The sequence below is a fragment of the Sinocyclocheilus rhinocerous genome, unplaced genomic scaffold (genome assembly GCF_001515625.1).
Source record: "Sinocyclocheilus rhinocerous isolate Xijiao unplaced genomic scaffold, SAMN03320098_v1.1 scaffold255, whole genome shotgun sequence".
Classification (NCBI taxonomy): domain Eukaryota; kingdom Metazoa; phylum Chordata; class Actinopteri; order Cypriniformes; family Cyprinidae; genus Sinocyclocheilus; species Sinocyclocheilus rhinocerous.
The window spans coordinates 114,117-133,286 of NW_015630029.1; the positions used below are offsets into that span (position 1 = coordinate 114,117).

Here is a 19,170-nt window from a genome sequence, read left to right on the forward strand (position 1 = left end):
TATATATATATATATATATATATATGAAGAATTCATTTGAAAAAACAGATAATTGTGTATTCCAATTAATCTCAATCACAATCGCAGTTGGGTTATTTTGATTATGTTAAAAAATAAAAAGAAATACAGCTAACTAACACAATAAAACAATTAAAACATGATAACATAATAAAAAACATGATTTTTGAAAAAGAGTTATCTGTTTTTGCAAATAAACTCTTCAGATAGATAGATAGATAGATAGATAGATACAACTATTAAATAGTTTGAGAGTGTTGGAATTCTTAATTACGTCATTCACAGTGCTTCATTGAAACTGCTTCTTTTGTCTCAATTCTCTGATTGGTTGAGATTCTCTGAAGAATCATGGGAAATGTAGTTTTTCACCAGGAATCCCACTGTTAAACATGATTATTTACAAAATAAGTTGAAATGATGTGGGTTGATGGCTTCAACAAAAGCATATACTATCGATTAACAACCTCGTAGCTCACAGGAGATCTGTTTTTAACAGTTTATAAGTTATCGCTAAAAATCAGTTCCCTATGGAAAATATTAATAGGATTTTTAATTACAGAACCTGACAACATTGGACCCCACTGACTTTCATTGTATGGCCATTTTTCAAACTTTTTCTTTTGTTTTTTCCAGAATAAAAAAGTCATACAGGTTTGGAACAACATGTAGGTGTAACGTCCCTGTGGACTGTTTATTGTGGTTTCTTCCCCTTTTGTTGGTTTAGCCCGTTCAATCATTAGTTAATTATCCTCAGTGTGCTCACCTGTCTGCCCCTCGTTATCTGCCCTATAAGTTCCTGTCTCTTGTATTCTAGTATTGTCGGTTATTGTGAATGTTACCCCGAGTGTGTGTGTCTCATCTACCCGAATCTGCCTTGTTGTCTCTACATTAAATATCCTTATTTGAATCCTTGTCGTCCTCGTCATCCTGCCTGCCTCCACACACCGTGACAGTAGATGAGTAAATAATGACATCAATGGGCAGCTTATGATGATCACTAACAAAATCTCTTGCAAATACACTAGGAAAAAGAAAAAAATAGTATTTTTTTTCTTGTTTTTGAGGCTTCTTTCAGCTCCAATACTTCCATCAATCATTCCAGTAGCACATTCTTGCAACATCACCTTACCTCCCCACCCACTGCCTTTTCACTTTCATTTCTTAGCCCATTTCTTCCAAATCCTCTCTAATGTATTTGTTTTCTACCTCTACATTTTTAATGTCCTTTTTTCAAGCTGACATTTCAGACATCTTTCTATTCTTAACCAATGAGTCACAGCTCATCAGACATTTTTAATCATAAATATGTCGACCGCTGTCAGCTCAGAGTGTGTTTAGTAAAAACACAGATGGCTTTACATGTTCACAAAGAGTGTTGTTGCGTTTGAGGAGACACAGCGCAAACGGCGAGGGATGTGGGACGTTAAAAAGCCGCAGGGCCTGCAGGATGGCACAAAGGCACACCGAACGTGAGAACACATGCATAAAGAACTGAATGTATGTCTAAACCGATCCATTAGCTGTTGCCTTTGGCACTGATGAAGACAATGACCACTCTCTTCCTTTGTGAGGAAACAAAAGCAACTCTGTTGCCCATCCGAAATGCTCAGGTTTGACTACCAAGTAGTCTGTGGCGATCAACATCATCAGAAAAAGAAAAACAGTCTACTGGGTGAGTTAGTGCAGGTAACGCAAAGGTTAAAGGTTAAGTCCTACCTATCAGTATCATCTTGACTCTTGGGATTAAAGTGGTGAACGGTCCCTCTCACGCTGTTCATTCCATCTGAGACCCGTTTAACCCTTCTGGAGTACAGGCTGAGACCTCCGTCCGTCATGTATCTGTAGACACACACACACATAAAAATGCTGGTTCAGCACACAAGATACAAATTGCAGGTCTAATGCAGAGTCTTATCTGTGAATGAAGCATAAACAGGCTGTCTTGTGAAACGCTACAGTTAAATATGTAGCGAGACGCATTAACAAAAGCAAATATTTTACATGATGTTGCCACCATCTGATGATCTATGATCTATACTTGTCCGGCTCCTTTGACGGCATGTTGTGTCTGCACGTTCACATTCATAACAAATTAATTCAATTAACTACAAACAGAGGAAAGACAAACGTTTGTCAATGTCTCAAGAAATCAGCCCACAGGAAAAACCTGTTTTTCTACCTAAGTAGAGAAGTGCGATAATTTTAGAACTTGCCATGGATTGTACAGGAAAGACTTTTTATTTATTTACATACATAACATACATACATATACACACACAATAATATTTTTTAAAATTTAATATAAATTTTTATTTTGTTAATTTACCCCCAATATATATTGTTTTGGGTCACTTCATAGCATGCCATAAAAATATAGTAAATTTTTCATATAAATATATGAAAAGAAATTAACAACAAATACATGTATATAAAATTTTTATGTTTTAGTATTCATTTTGTCATTTTAGCCTCCAAATATATTGTTTTGTTCGCTTCATAACATGTAAAATCCTAAAAGCCAAGATATATATCGTTAAACATGTTTACATGCAACATCGTTTACATAGCCAAAAAAATATAAATCTTACAAATCCATATAAATATAGCATATTTATAGAATAAATATATGAATATATGAAAAGAAATTAAAGATACACACACACACACATATATATATATATACACAAAAAAATATTCACAAACAATTATGTTTGATAAGAAGTTACAAATGAAACCTGCATCATATAACTTAATCAATATGATACAAGCTAGTTTAAATGAACCTCAATTCAAAAACTATTAAACCAAAGCAGCTATAAACTAGACCAAGTGCCTCTTTTAATTTAACACCAAAAATACCTTAACCAGCATGCAAGTCAAAATATTCACTCACCTCACCAAAGGTCACAAGCTAGGACTGCGACCATCAAGAAAGTCTGGCTGGTTTCACATGACCGTGTCTGTTGACTCTTAAGGTGTGCGCTTATGTATTTGTGATCTTACTGTAAGTGCTTATCCGTGTTCTTAATATCCCTAAGGACACATTGCACTGAGAAGTGAGGAGAGAGAGAAAATAAGAGCGATTGTGGGTTGGACTGCAGGCAGAAGTGGACAGGTGAGCTGTGTGGGACAGTGTGTCTTAACCTGAGGCACTAGGTGGATGGGTGTTTACTCGATTAAACCGTTTAAGTGGATGTTCTAAACAGGTTCTCAAAAGAGAGTCATTTGCCCACTGGGGACAAGCAATATGAACCAAACACTTGTAACTACTGCAGGGGGAGAGCAGCGCTGATAACAGGCGTATCCAATTCCAGATAAGCTTGATGTTTCAGGTTAATATGATTTTTACCATATAACAGATGCATCTCTTGCACAACAGAACTACAACACAATAATACTGAATAACATCTTGTTGCACTGTTAAAAAATATATAAAAATAAAAAAAGCCTGAAATTTCAGGTTGCCTGAAATCCCCTGGAAATGTTTATAATAATAATAATTATTATTATTAGATTTAACAAAACAATTACATGTTTTGTCCTGTTAAACTAAATGTTTATATAAGTAAAATAAAAATATAAGGTAACACTTTCGTTTAATGACCAATTCTTACTATTAACTAGTTGCTTATAAGCATACTAAGCTTACTAGCATTTTGACTGTTTATTAGTACTTATAAAGCACATATTAATGCCCTTATCTGCACAACCATATTCTAGATCCCTTATGCATTTGTGTGTGTGTGTGTGTGTGTAATTTATACATAAAATTATATAAATGTATATATATATATATATATGTTTGTATATGTGTGTGTGTGTGTGTATGTATATATATATCTATATATATATATATACACATACACATTTTTTTAATGTTTAATCTTGTTTAATCTAATATAATCTAATAAATGTTTACATACAGTAACATTAACACTTTTTAAATATCAAATTCCTAAGCATTTTCCCAGTATCAGCTTTGTTGATTGTAATGGGAGTGAGTAAGTTTTGGTTGCAGATGGTGACGAGACAGATTCTGAAGATGTCTTAACAGGCACGCATCCTTTAGCTTAATCTCTCATTTCCTGCTGTGAAGCAATCAGGTGACAGCGTTTCATCACCCGCAGCGGCTGACTAACCTGCCGGGCAGGTGGAAAATTTCCAAACAGTATACGCCACACTAATGATTTAAGTAATTCACTTCAGGTAATTAAACAGTACATGAATCATCAGGTGCGATTCAGAGCAGAAAAATCAGAAGTCAGTAAATATGAATTTCACAATCCTGTGGTTGCTTAATCATAATTTTCAAAACATCTATCAAAGGTTTAGCAACTAGTAGCGCGCAAAGATATTAAATTGGTCTATTTTATTTATTGTAAACCTATAATAAAACTGTAAACGTGTTTAGTAAATTTAAGTGACCATTTAGCATACTAATTAAACTGAATGATTAAAATGTACTTTCTTTTAGCATATATCCTCTGTAACCTTTGGCAACTGTCTTGTCACGGTACATTAATTTGGTAAATAAACAATACCATGGTATGCATGGTAGCAACCCCATCTGATATCATCACTGAACTATAGTACCAGCATTGTACTTTTTATAGAGGTTATCTATGACTGTGAATAGTGTCTGTGTTTTAATGTTAGGGCTGGACAATATTTCCTATTCTTTAGTTCCCTGACAGATGTGTCTCTGGAACGACGGCTTCTGTTTAACATCGGTTACTGTGCAACAAAACTTGTTAACATTAGTTCAACCAGTTAAACACTCTGCCCCAATGAGGTTATTCATTTGCCCTGACCTGGTAACCCACTGCAAGCCAATCAACATCAGTCTCGCAGACAGACTCGCAGACCATGTAAATTTAAATAAGAAAATGACTCCTGTTTTCAAGAACAAAAATATTTGTTTTTATAATTTTTCATCAAAATGTAATAACTTTCTATACTCTCTGTTGACGTTTCCAAGGCCAAATAGGCAAGGAAAAATAAATGAAAATAGGCAGAAAAAAAATAAATAAAATAATGTAAAATAATCAAATAGCATCTACGTTTCAATCAATTATGAATGAATTAAATTGTTTCAATTTCTAAATCATTAGAAATGGATTCCAATTCTAAATTTTTTCATACAAATTATATGCTCAGTTAAAAGTTTTTACAAATAACATAAAAAAAGAAATGCTTTTATTAAAAAATAGCATCTACATTTCGATCAATTGTGAATGGATTAAATTGTTTCTTGTCCTAAATGTTATCCTAAATAAATCCTACAAATTATTTAGAGAGTTAAAAGTTATTCAAAATAATTAAAATAAAATAAAATCAAATAATCAGGTCCCATCCTACACGTTTTCTACAAATATTTTATTATTTTATTTTATATTTCAATTTTATAATATTTTATTTTATATTTAATTATTTATGTTTTTAAATATAAATAAATAAAAAAATGTAATAAAAGAAATAGCATAAACATTTCAATCAAATATCACTAGAAATTGATTCCGATCCTATGTTTTCCTACAAATTATATACTCAGATTTACAAATAAAATAAAATAAATGTTTTATAAAAAAGATAGCATTTACATTACAATCGATTATGAATGGATTTAATTGTTTCTCATTCTAAATGTTTCTAAATGTTTTCCTACAAATTATTTACTCAGTTAAAAGTTATTAAAAATAATTCAAATAAAATAAAATAAACACACTTTAATCAAATCTCACTGGATAAAATCAGTACCTGTCCTACATATTTTCTCACAAAATGTCCTGTATCATTCAGTTAAATGTGAATTTTAAAAAAATCTGACAAAATAAAACTGATGCTTGATGGATATAAACAATACTCTCCCTACATAATCTCCCACAAAACATTATTAAATGCTTTTTATGTTGTCTTCATCCGATTATTCAAACATGTAACTAAGATAAGCTAGTAAAAAGGCACTAATCCAAACCAAGGCATCAGGTTTTAGAAACAGAATTTGCTGTAAGTACTCAATGTTGACTGAAAATCCATCCATATATGGTCTCAGTAGTTGGGCTTAAAAGCTTTTTCAACTATGATCAAATGTCTCGCAAAGATTTTCTTGTGGTGACAGAATCACTCTACTGGAATTCAGCACTGAGCAGAAGGAATATGAGAATCCAATAAAAGTTGTCTGTCTGATTCCTGTTTGAACAGGACTAGGGAAAGATTATGCACGATTCTGTGTGTACATTGCTACATGTGCTGTGTTTGTACATTTCGTCGCATTTCCAAATTTGGATGTAACCTCATATCTCTTCCGCGGGGGGTCAAAAGGTTCCAGATTTTTCCATGAAAATCAGCTAAATGCATGTCTGCGAGGTAAATTCAAGTACTCTTTCTCTTCATGCCACAAATATTTATATATTCACCCTCTCTCAGGATTCAACCATGAATATTTGCCATGACCCCTGACTCCCGTCTTCTTACCACAAGCTTCATGTTGCGTTTTCATGTCCTACTGAGAGACAGCCAAATGAACAGCTGATAACAGACATATGAACAAAATAACTGCGAACATGAAAGAGCTTTTGGGGCTTTTAAAGTATTGTTGCACAGTAGTGATACCCTAATGTACACATTTGTGTCAGTAGCTGCTTAAAGCAACATACAGAAGCAGACGAGCTTGGGTTGTGATTGTATGGTCCAAAACAAGGCCAAGAGTTCATCCACACACACTGTAATTTGCATGTTGCCACAAACCACACCAGTATACCATGACTTTGAGCATGCAAGCAAAACTGGCAGAGCTCCTAGTGAACGACACAATGAAAGAGCGATGGGAATAAAGAAAGCTGGATCGGCGTTGCATGATTACATGCTAAAAAGCTGTGGCTAGCCGCTCATGGGACACAGTAGGAATTCAGCGCAGGGCGCGTCGAGCCACTTTGCTACACACACACACACACACACACACACACACTAATACTGTATCTTCTGATATATAGTGCTAAATGGACATTATAACTTGTAAAAAATGTCAATTATACATCTTTGTAACTATCATCAAAATTAAAAAAGCCTAAAAAATGTTTTCACTTTTGTTATACTGAACATGAAAGCTACAGTATTTTTGCCAGTATGACTGTCTTCTTAAGCAAAGAATGGTTAAAAAAAAAATGGTTATAATAACATTTGTGAGTTGTTTGGAAGTAACTCATTCGAAATAAACTAGTAAAAAGGACTGGCAAAAGAGCGCCACCCAGAGGCAGATGTAGAGAGATGCATTCTTATACCTGTATATTACCATACATCACTATATACTGTATATATCAATAATGGACGGTCCTTAAAGTTTTTTTTAAATTTTTTTTATCAAATGTAAATTCATGTCCCAGTCACATTTTCTTGGTTAAATAAATATTACTTACATTATCAGAAAAAGAAAAAAAAACACAATTCTATTTTTTTTCTTCTTAAATAAACAGTGTAATCAATATTGTATTTCTTAAAGCCAAGTATGAATCTCATCAACTAAGTGTTTTTAAGCATTTTACATTTATTCCAAAATAATAACTCCAGGCAGTAACAATTTAATCAACATATTTTATTTGTGAACTTATGTTCAGCTACTCTTTTTAATAGTTAACTTTTAACTATTTTTGAATTTTTAGGCTCATCATTCATCAAAGCATGGAAAATATTGGTCACAGACGTGGAGATTTACTTTAAATTTCACCAAGCTGATTACTCACTAAAACCTCCCACAGATCATGTTTTTATGTCTTATTTTGATGTAACAAAGTGCTTAAACTGTATCTAAGTGTGTGAGTTGTTTACTTACTTTTTAAAATTAGTCTTCCCATTAACGCCATTATACTGTTCATTCAGACTGATTCGTGATCGTGGAACGTGCATGAACACAAGAGGCAGGATTTATCACATTAACCAATCACAGCCGATCATAACCAGTCATATCCAATTATATCGCGATGGAGGCTTTGCTTCCTCTCACGTGACTTTCCCCCATTCATTCTCAATTACCCCCCACCAAACCCACCGCACGCTTTAGGGGGTCTGTTAAAACTCAATGGGCTCAGGGGAGGCGAGAGAGACACGGACCCCCGCTGTAACTTTACCTGCTGTGTCGCTGTTGAACAGTTTCTTTAGAAAAACTAGTTTTTTATACATCTTTTAATGTTAAATGTTAATTTAAGGTAAAAAATATATATATATTACAAAATTACAGTATAAAATAACAGAAATGCAGCTTAAAATAAAACTAAAATGTTAGATGAAAAACTAACTTAAAAGAAAATTCTAAATGTTGCTTTGTCAACAAACTGCAAAAAATAAGTACTGGAAAAGTACTAAAAGAAAAATAAAGCTGAACAGAAATATTGATATTATAAAAATATAACTAAAATGTCAAAAGCACATAAAAAATTACTAAAACCTAAACTAAATTTTAAATAAAAACTGAAAATATAAAATTAACAGCTAATTAAAAATATTACTAAATACTTTGTAAAACCATTTAAAAAGGTGGCATATAAAAAAAGCTTTACTTACCAACTTATTAGTAAAATAAATTGAATTTCAACTGAAAAATTTAATAATCAGTATTTAATTAACACAATATTTACCCTCCCCCTATTTTTTTAGTAGATGACACAAATGTAACACTCTTAAAGGGGTCATATGATGCTTTTTTAAAGATCATTATTTTGTGTATTTGGTGTAACAGAATATGTTGACATGCTTTAATGTTCAAAAAACACATTATTTTTCAAATACTGTACGGCCAAGCGGACACGGTAATCTCAGTATGGTCAAATATCATTAAAGCTGATTTATCAAGATTTGAAAACTTTGCAAACACACCATCAAACCACACTCACCCACTGGTGACAGTATCCATCTTCATGCTCTTGCCCAGGACGTCCCCATCACTCGTGTACCCCGCTGTTTCCATGGCGACGCCCTCCAGCTCCTCCACCTTCTCTGAGAGTTCAAGGCCGCAGAGGACTCCGTTGTGTGTGCAGGTCTGATGCCTGTGTGTGTGCCGCCCACAGCCACTGTCATGCTGTACGAATGCATTTCCTGAAGAGGGGGCATCACCAGCTTGAAGGCGAGGGCTGGATGAGCCCAGTCGCCATGGCAATGCAGAAGCAGGGTGGGAACTGAGGGCAAGCAAAGCCCTCCCATTGATCTCAGTAGTTACGGTGCTGTCAAAGGTCGTCTCGAGGGTGCTGGCAGGTGATAGTCAGACAGGAAAGATATCAGAAGTTAATGATGACATTCGAATGGTATAAACTATAGGTCTCATGGGCTATTTGCCACTTTGATACAGAAAATAAAGCTGAGAATGTAATGCCTAGAAGTAAACCTTTTTGTTGTATATCAAATAGTTTTGTGGACCATTTTTGGAGTTCGTCCCCATTCTCTTTCATTCAATGGAAAGAACAGCAGGGTCATTCTCAAAAATGAATTTCATTAACCTTTTTATATTTTCAGACATACAAGTTTTGAATCACATTTTCTCCCATGAAAGGTGGTCTTTCTTAACATCTTGACTTTTTTATTCATCTTTGTCTTTATTTTATTATTTTATTTTAATCAATGAAGAAAGGGTTGTAACACCACTGACAACCACCAAGTGACAAATGAACCCCCCCCCCCTCCAAAAAAAAGATTATAAAAAAAACACAATAAATAGTTAACAGTAAATGTCAAAGAAGAGGTTTACAAGATCATTTCATTTTTTAAGTGCAAACAGTATAATTTAACAATTTCTTATTATTTGATAGACAGAATAATGAGTTTTATGTGCAGATAACTTTTTCATCACTGAAATGTCAAGGGAACAATCTTATTTTAGTATTATTTACATAATATTATAGCATTTATTAATATTTTGAATTTGCTTTTTTTCTATTTTTATAGTTTCAGTTTTCATTTTAAATTGAATTTTAGGTTTTTCAGCAATTTTGACATTTTTATTATTATTATTATTAATAATATTAATATTACCACTACCACTACTACTACTACTACTACTATTATTATTAGGTCTTTCTTAACATCTTGACTTTTTTATTCATCTTTGTCTTTATTTTATTATTTTATTTTAATCAATGAAGAAAGGGTTGTAACACCACTGACAACCACCAAGTGACAAATGAACCCCCCCTCCAAAAAAAAGATTATAAAAAAAACACAATAAATAGTTAACAGTAAATGTCAAAGAAGAGGTTTACAAGATCATTTCATTTTTTAAGTGCAAACAGTATAATTTAACAATTTCTTATTATTTGATAGACAGAATAATGAGTTTTATGTGCAGATAACTTTTACTGATTAACTTTTTACTTTCACTGAAATGTCAAGGGAACAATCTTATTTTAGTATTATTTACATAATATTATAGCATTTATTAATATTTTGAATTTGCTTTTTTTCTATTTTTATAGTTTCAGTTTTCATTTTAAATTGAATTTTAGGTTTTTCAGCAATTTTGACATTTTTATTATTATTATTATTAATAATATTAATATTACCACTACCACTACTACTACTACTACTACTATTATTATTAATTTTCCATTTAGCTTTAATGTACATTTCAGGTTCAGTAAATTAAATATGTCAACTTAAACTTATACAATTAAATTACCTTTAAACAAGGCAGCATTTCCCATTTTTAAGTTTAAGGTTTTAATTTAATATTTATATTTAATTTCAGCTTTATTTCAATTATCAAAAACATTTTTTTATATTTATAGTTAACAACAATGACACTGCCTGCAAGGGACATACCTGACACCATATTTCAGCATTGACATTTTGCAAAATAACTCCTTCTGTCTTTCACCAAAGAAAATAAAACAATAAGAGTTTGGAATGACATAAGGTGAGTAAATAATGACTTTTTCATTTTTGGGTGAATTATCCCTTTAAGAAAACAGAAGATTTCTCTTAAAGCAAGCAAAAAGTAAAAGCATCACTGAGTTTCTGGAAAAATTCGGCATCCTGTCATGACAGGGTTTCATTGGAATATTAAAACAAGCTTTTTATCCAGTATTAACAGGCAGTAGGTGGCCCCCAGCCGATTTCATGGCCAGCTTTTGTACCCTGGAAGGCCGAGACACGCATCAAACTGATCACAGCAAAGACAAAACCCCGGCACCCCCCAAATCAGCTCCTAATGCCAATCAAACTGTCTTCCTCAAAGCCGTTTAGAGTTTAACAGTTTGCAAACCCCCAGAGATAAAAGGGTTCACACACCCGGGAACAATGGTGTGCTTTCTGAACTGTGCTGTGATCTCTGTTCCCAGTCATAATTAATGTCATGTTGTACTTCAACCCTACTGAACTGAAGTCATTTAGAGCCTGACCATGAACTAGGAAAAGTGTAGTGAGAAGCAGCTACCACTAGTGGGACTCCTTTGGGTTGATTACTATAAAAAAATTATTTAGACTTGTCTCTAGTTTCCATTGAAAAAGCAAAAATGGAAGTTACCAAAGTGGCCCTTACATTAGGGCCAATTTTGAATGATTTAAAAGCAGAAATATGAAGCTTATAATTTTATAAAAGCACTTCGTTTAAAACTTGTGCATTATTTGAGTTGTAAGGCTTTTACAATTAGTATTAACCTCCCGGAGCCGTGTGGAGCAATTTTTATGATGGATGGATGCACTTTTTTGGGCTTCAAAATCTCGACCACCATTCACTGCCGTTATGAAGCTTGAAAGAGCCTGGACATTTTTTACATTTAACTCCGATTGTATTCGTCTGAAAGAAGAAAGTCATATACACCTAGGATGGCTTGAGGGTGAGTAAATCATGGGGTAATTGTAATTTTTGGGTGAACTATCACTTTAAGATATGTAATATTTTAGATGAGTAAAACTAACTTTGACCACTTTCAGCAGGCAGAAACACACTAAATATATAAGCAAAAATAAAATCATCCCAATGTTCTTACCTGTGACTGAAATGAGCCGTCCCCCGCAGACTGGACATGGTTTCTTCCAGGTTTTGCCTCAGATCAGCAATGTTTTTCACGGTACGTAGCCTCTTGGTTTCAGAGTCCTCACCTGAGGAAAACAGACTCATCACCATCACCACAGTCTGCAAACAACTGCTACCGTAACTCTAAGGCATGTCCAAACACACATATTCACACACCTAAAATGCTTAAAAAAGCCTAAACCCTGAGAATCTTGGGATAATGTAAATGAAGCAACTCCAAACTCTGTATTAGCATCACAGCTCTAACTCTGCCTCTTTTGCTTGTGAAGTTAAATCTCCTAGCATTCTGTAAAAGAGGTTTTTGTTTTCTTGCACCAGTGTTAACGAAAACGAAGCGTTAGCCAACCGCTGCTTAAAAATAAACACACAGTGTATGCCATAGGTGAGCGGGGATTTGGCCACTCGGATTAACGGCTGTTTACTGATCATGAGGGGTCCACAAGGGGCTCAGGACGTACAGAGCAGACTCACACACATTCGCACATGATGTAAAACGTGTAAAAGAATGAATGCCATGGTAAAGTACATTCCTGCAGGCTGTAAACACCACAAACAACGTCTTTTAGAACTGCTCACTGAAGCTAATGCTAAATCTTTGCTCACTAGGCGCTACTTGAGTAAAAACAGACTAGCTTCCTCTCAGACTGCTTAAAATATAAACTGTCTCATTCAAAAACAGCATTTAGATTGATATCGGCTTTATTTGGAAGGGTTGAATGTTCATAACCCAATGCAAGTAGGCATTTTCAACACAAGGGGCGCTAACAGGAATTAGCATAAACGTCTATATTCTCTTTTAAGCTTAACTGCTGTCATGACCGATTTTTGCTATGTGTTATTATGATCATTTTCATTTAGTTAAGGCTGAAGTGCTAAAATAAATCAAATTAAAACGTTAAATCTATACAGCTTAAACTAATAAAAATTACAAAAACAACAAAATTACTCGAACTTTAAAATTAAAACAGAAAATATGAAAATAAATCTAATTAAAAAAACATCAACAAAATCTATAATAGTATATCAGTTATCCTAAAATATCACTGTTAATAATAAAGTCAGAGAAGAACAGATTCACTGAAGCTGTAGCCTGGCAGTCAACGTACATGCCAATAATTGCCAAAAGGGGGACTACAGCACCTATTAGCAAAAACATCATCTTCCACAGTCATTTTTCTCTTTTAAGCCAACAATTTCAGATTTCAGCTAAGAAAAAAGACAAGACTTTGTTAAGAACAGAATTGCAGAGATGTGACTTAACAGTTCGCACAAATGCTAATAAAAAAGACGCAGGTCCATTCCTCCTCTCGCTACTGTCTTTATAAATAAAATGTGATCAAAAAGCCCCAAGAAATGAATAATTAAGACTTTAGGTGTGCTAAAAGCCTCTTGGGTAACTCTTTAAAACGGACAGTCGTCCAACACACACATCTACTTACTTTCATGCTTCTCAAACATATCCAACATGGTTAGAAGGATCTCCTCATTAACACGAGCAATTCCATCCCACACACAAGAGTGTTGGCTCAAATGTAGCTGATATACACAGCTAAATGTGTTAACTTCCCCTTCATTCAAAACCCTTGGTTGAGTGTGTTCAGACAGCCATTTAGAATATGTCGGAGGTCCTCCAGAACTCTCTACACCCCTGAACCTGTCCTTTCTCTCGAGACTGGAGCAGTCGTCTGAGGTGTCCTCATAAGAACCTTCTCTTGGTCCTCCTGTTCTGAGAGGAGATCCCAGTTGACAATGACTTCCTGCTTGGTCCATTGAGAAGACGATTTATTTAGGTCTGCTTCCAGTGGTGCAGGTCTTTTGTCTTGGTTGCAGAAGACGACTTCACAGTGCTACTAATGTCCTGAGCTTTTTTTTTTTCTGGTGGCAACTTGTCCCTGACTCTCCTACGCTTCTGTTAAGATGGATAAATGGTCTGTCTGACACAATCGGAGTTGTTTTCCGAGAGAATGTGCCGATTGATTCGTGAAAGAAGCTCTTGTGAGCTTTCCTTTCCTCCGTGGAAAAGAGAGGGTAAATTAGAATACAGCTCTCATGTCTACACCAGCCCAGGGAACTTCCCCTGTGGAGAAGAGTTTTTCTCTCTACACAAAGTTCTGACAGACTGAGAAAGGACACACACACACACACACACACACACACACATGCTGGTAAGCCTTGGCAACTTCTTGACATCCATAGCCTTTTACATGCAGATGAGTGCTGTTTTGTTTTCTTGTTCACTCTCAGCCTGACATTGGCCTCAGAGTGCTCACTTATTCATAAATAATCAGAGACAGTAAACGACCTTGTCCAAACTAGGCATTAGAGTTAGGGAGTAACTACCTAAGAGTAGCAAACACTTGTTCAGCAGAAAATGTTCAGTAGAATGATATAAGACTGTTTTGAAACAGTCCCGACTGTCCTCTCTTTCAAATCTAACACTGGGATATCAGATTAATTATAACAAACTGTTACTGATTCACTGAAATAATTCAATACGAATCTAGTGCTGTCAAACGATTAATCAAGATTAATCGCATCCAAAATAAATGTTTTTGTTTACATATTATATGTGTGTGTGTACTGTGTATATTTATTATGTATATATAAATAGGCACACATACAGAATATATTTTGAAAATATTTACATGTATATATTAACATTCATATAATTTATATTATATATAAATATATGTAATATATAAACAAAATTTTTCTTAAATATATACATTCATTTGTATGTATTTATATATACATAATAAATATACACAGTACACACACACACATATTATGTAAACAAAAACTTTTATTTTGGATGTGATTAATTGCATTTAATCGTTTGACAGCACTATATGAATCGCTTAAATTATTCACTGTGAATCGCTAAAATGACTTTAAAACACTGAAATTATTATTTGCAATGAATCGCTAAAATACTGTAATGATTCATTATGAATCAATGAGCAGATTTACTATAAATCACTAAAAAAAGATTAACTATGAAGAACTGAAGCAATTCACTTCGAATCGATTATTTGTGGCCTTGAGTAGCAGTTCATTTGATGTCATTTTTGTAGCGAAATATTTACTGAAACATAGTTGCTGTTTTTTCAGTTACAGAATTTTGCATGTTCTCTAGTTTTATTATTTTCAGTTTCAACATAGCTTCCCAAACACTGTTAGTCTCAACTCAAGTTTAATTAGTCTATTCTGTATTTTTTTGTGAATCGATGAGTACCTGTCAGGTTCTCCAGAGAAGTATGGATGGATTTGCTGCACAGGCCTGTTCGTTCTCTTCTTTCCTCCACTCCTGCCATAAGCCCAGTCTTATCAATTTCTGTTTGAGACCTACTGTATAAAGTGACAGAACAACCTGCTAGTTTAGAGCCAAATAGAGTCCGATGGAGTATCTAGGATAATGCATTCAAGTTATCATAAAGGTGTCACCTGTACATGAATGGGGTGACAGTGGCCGTGTTGGGATGGTTGTATTGTTGTTGGAGCTGTGTAAGTTGTACACTGACCATGTTGCTGGCTGTTGAGTGGGTCTGAGCACCAAGAGTGAGATCTTGGCAACCTTTCCCCTCTGGAAATGGTAAGCTAGAAGTAGAGCTGTAGTTTCTGTTGTCTTTCTGCCCTTTATGCACAGACAGACCTCCTATCATTCCAATCCGTAACCGTTCTCCCTCCGCACCACAAGGGGGCGATGCTACAGTCTTATTTGCAGCTGAAGCCTTTCCTCCCTGGCTTGGTTTAGGAATCCCACTCATGGCTGATTTGGCTTTGCTTCCTTTGGGAACAGACTTCTTAGTCTCGGGTGTAACATGTCCATCGGTTCTGGTATCTCCTTTTAGATGTTCAGGTTCTGTAACAGGAAGCTGTTTGAGCTTGTCTTTCTCTTTAGGCTTTGACTTCTCTTTAACTTTTTCAGTCGCTTTTGCCGAGGCTATTTTGGGTGCTAAAGCCCTTCCGAGCGTCAACTGTGCAATACCCTTCAGCGCTAGCTTGGGACTTGAGTTACCAGAACTGCTGGGGGTGACAGGCCTTTGGTTTCCAACGTGGGCTTCAGGGTGTATGGGGCAAATCAGACCTTCTTCTGGTTCTACAGCACTGACGTCTTCTGTACTGACAAACTTGGAGGTTCTGGAACCAGTTTTGCTGTTGAAGAGCTTGAGCTTTTCCAGCATAGACTTCTGGGCGATCACCTTAGGAGGAACCTCAAGAGAATCTGGGGGTGGTTGTTTAACCATGACCATGGAGGATGTAGCAGTGTGTTTTGCACTGAGCGACTTGCTTCTCCAGGGTTTAGAGGTGCTGGTGCAGCTGGGTGGAGGAATAGAAGAGCTGATTGGTCCATGATCAGCCATTATGGGTGATGGTGTGGTTTTCTCTGCAAATTCAAGATGAAACATAACATTTTAGAAGGTCTTCATCACAACCGTACATGTGCTTTGCAAAATATGCAAAAAATTTCTCATATTGGTGAAGACCAAGGATCTCTAATTTCCATTTCTTTCACTCTGTGAGGTTTCTGAAAGTGTACTTAATCTAAACAAATAGTATTTTATTTAATGACAGAATTGTTCAAATATTATTTTGAAGGTTTGCAAAAATATTCCAAATATTATATAAATATTATATAATGTAAAATTAATTGGTAAATTGTAAAAAAGTTAAATAAAATAAAATAAAAAAATTGTAAATTGTATAATGTTTAAAGGGATAGTTCACCCAAAAATGAAAATTCTGTCATTAATTACGCACCCGCATGTCGTTCCAAACCCGTAAGACCTTCGTTCATTTTCAGAACACAAAAACTACGATATTTTTGACCCTGCATAGACAGCAACGCAATTGTCCATTCCTCTCTTTTCAAACAAAGTTCAGAGCATCCATGTTCTATGTCAGAATCCATCATCGTACTCTCGTGAATGCGCAGAGGGGACTGACACGGAAGATAAGAAATTGTTGAATAAAGTCATTATTTTTGTTTTCTTTGCACACAAAAAGTATTCTCGTAGCTTCATAAAATTACGGTTGAACCACTGATGTCACATGGACTATTTTAACAATGTTCTTACTACGTTTCTGGGCCTTAAACGTGGTAGTTGCGTTGCTGTCTATGCAGGGTCAGAAAGCTATTGGATTTCATCAAAAATATCTTAATTTGTGTTCCGAAGATGAACGGAGGTCTTACGGGTTTGGAACAACCCCGTAAGAGTAATTAATGACAGAATTTTCATTTTTGGGTGAACTATCCCTTTCAGACAGGCCAAAAATTTATAAAATATATATTTTGAATTGCTTTGGGTCACTTTTTGGACATTTAACTGTAACAGGCAGTTGGCCAAGTAAAGTAGGGAGGTCAAATAGCCACTAAGGCACAGAGAAAGTGGGTCAAATCTTTCAAACGCTAGCAAGTGCAGTCAAGCTGTTGCACATAGACATTAGAAAGTGTGATGCCCGTGGGAGTTTGAAAATATGATAGCGTACTGGATGAAGTGCTGAGAAAAGGAAGCATGAACTATGAAGAGAAACATCTGAAGAATGTGATGTGATGTATTATATTTATTTTTGAGATACATTTTTTTTTTGCTGTTTAAAAAAGGAGACTGACTGTTGTAAGAAATTATAGTCTGCCTCGACCCAACTTCCACTCCAAATTGTGTATTAAACTATGCTCCATTCTCTACAAAGAGCTTAATTATCATATAGATAGTTCTTTCCGATCTTAATCATATGTAAATAGTACCTCCGGAGCGATAATTTGTCACTTATAGCGTGGGAGCAGCAGCAGGCCGTCAAGAACCATCTGCTGACCAAAAGGGTACATGAAATAACTGCTATGGATTCTGTTTAATCTTATCACCTTAACATTTGGTTGTTCCCACTTGAGTCTACCGAAGATGTGGGAACGGAAGGCTATCACTTTCATTGTCATCCGCAATTTACATTTAAAACGAAACTTAATTTACATGTTGAGCGGAAAGATGAACGTAATACAGTATAAAATGATTGAGCTTAGGATGTTCGGGGTTCATTCTGACTCCGCTGAATCCGAAGTGCTGCCTGTACTTTGTCACTACTATTCTGTAATAAAAGTTATTCTTCATCAAGATCTTCGACGTCTTCACTTTTTCTTACACTGTGAAGCATTTCTTGATATTTGATACTGTGAAGAAATTATTTATAATTTCCAAGGCACAGTTGTTCATGTGACTAACAATCATTAAAGCTATTTTTCATGCTTACATTACATTTTATATTATATAAAATCAGCATGCATGAAAATTTAGCATGTGATGAAACCAAACTGTTCTGTTCAGTTCAATGATCTCATTCAATATCTCCCTAATTTCATCAGTGGAAAATCAATGTTATTTCCCTGTGGTTGTTTCCTTTGTATATAATTATGAAGTTATTTACCAGCCTGTTGCATGAAAACTCAGTTTAGCATTGCTTACCTTACAGGCAGTCTGAGCAAAATTCCTAACAGTCTCATCTTCCTTGCATGTCTTCCTAACTGCTCAATCTCACTGTATAAAGTTTTGTTATGATCACTGACTTTTTTCTCTCTCTCTCTGCTTCTTCTTCTGCTCTTGCCACAAGTACAGTAATTAGAGCTGAATCAGTGAGCAGTAAATGCCTCTCATCATCATCATACCACAGCCAGCAGCGTGCAGCTGTGAGTCCATACAAACCACACACAGACATGTACATCATGCGTGTGCAAACAGGGAGAATTACTTTATATGATTTTATGACTTTGGTTTGAATACAAAAATCCACATATTCTCAGTCACTCAACTATGTGACATGTTAGAGGGGTTATCACCCTAAATAACTCAATGCTGAAGTAAACCGAGCCTGCCGCAATGAAACAACAGTGGGCCAAAAATGTGTCAACAACACAGCATGCAATTACACAATCATAAAACTGTGAACGCTATGAGCAGTTACCCAATTTAGAGATTGAACAAATCGAGGGCGGGTGGTTTAGATCACTCACTCTGTGCAAGAAAAATGTTCAAATTAAAATATTGAAAAATTTGAGACAAAATGTTGTTGAAAAATGTCCAATACCAGATGGATAAAAAAATAAATATAACTATGCTGTTGTCTTCATGATACTTTTA

At 34.9% G+C, this 19,170-nt stretch overlaps 1 protein-coding gene across 3 annotated transcripts in view; it reads right to left on the bottom strand.

Moving 5' to 3' along the window:
- Nucleotides 1-19,170, bottom strand: part of nav2b (neuron navigator 2b) — an 82,507-nt gene that overhangs the window by 52,574 nt on the left and 10,763 nt on the right. For 2 of the 3 annotated variants that reach the window (XM_016551997.1, XM_016551996.1), the window contains exons 8-12: nucleotides 15,482-16,424; nucleotides 15,273-15,385; nucleotides 11,991-12,102; nucleotides 8,904-9,254; nucleotides 1,735-1,857 (exon numbers count right to left, since the gene is read on the bottom strand). In XM_016551997.1, coding sequence (XP_016407483.1) covers nucleotides 1,735-1,857; nucleotides 8,904-9,254; nucleotides 11,991-12,102; nucleotides 15,273-15,385; nucleotides 15,482-16,424 — 1,642 coding nt within the window. The remainder of the gene's footprint in view (nucleotides 1-1,734; nucleotides 1,858-8,903; nucleotides 9,255-11,990; nucleotides 12,103-15,272; nucleotides 15,386-15,481; nucleotides 16,425-19,170) is intronic. The other variant, XM_016551998.1, reaches the window with a different exon arrangement.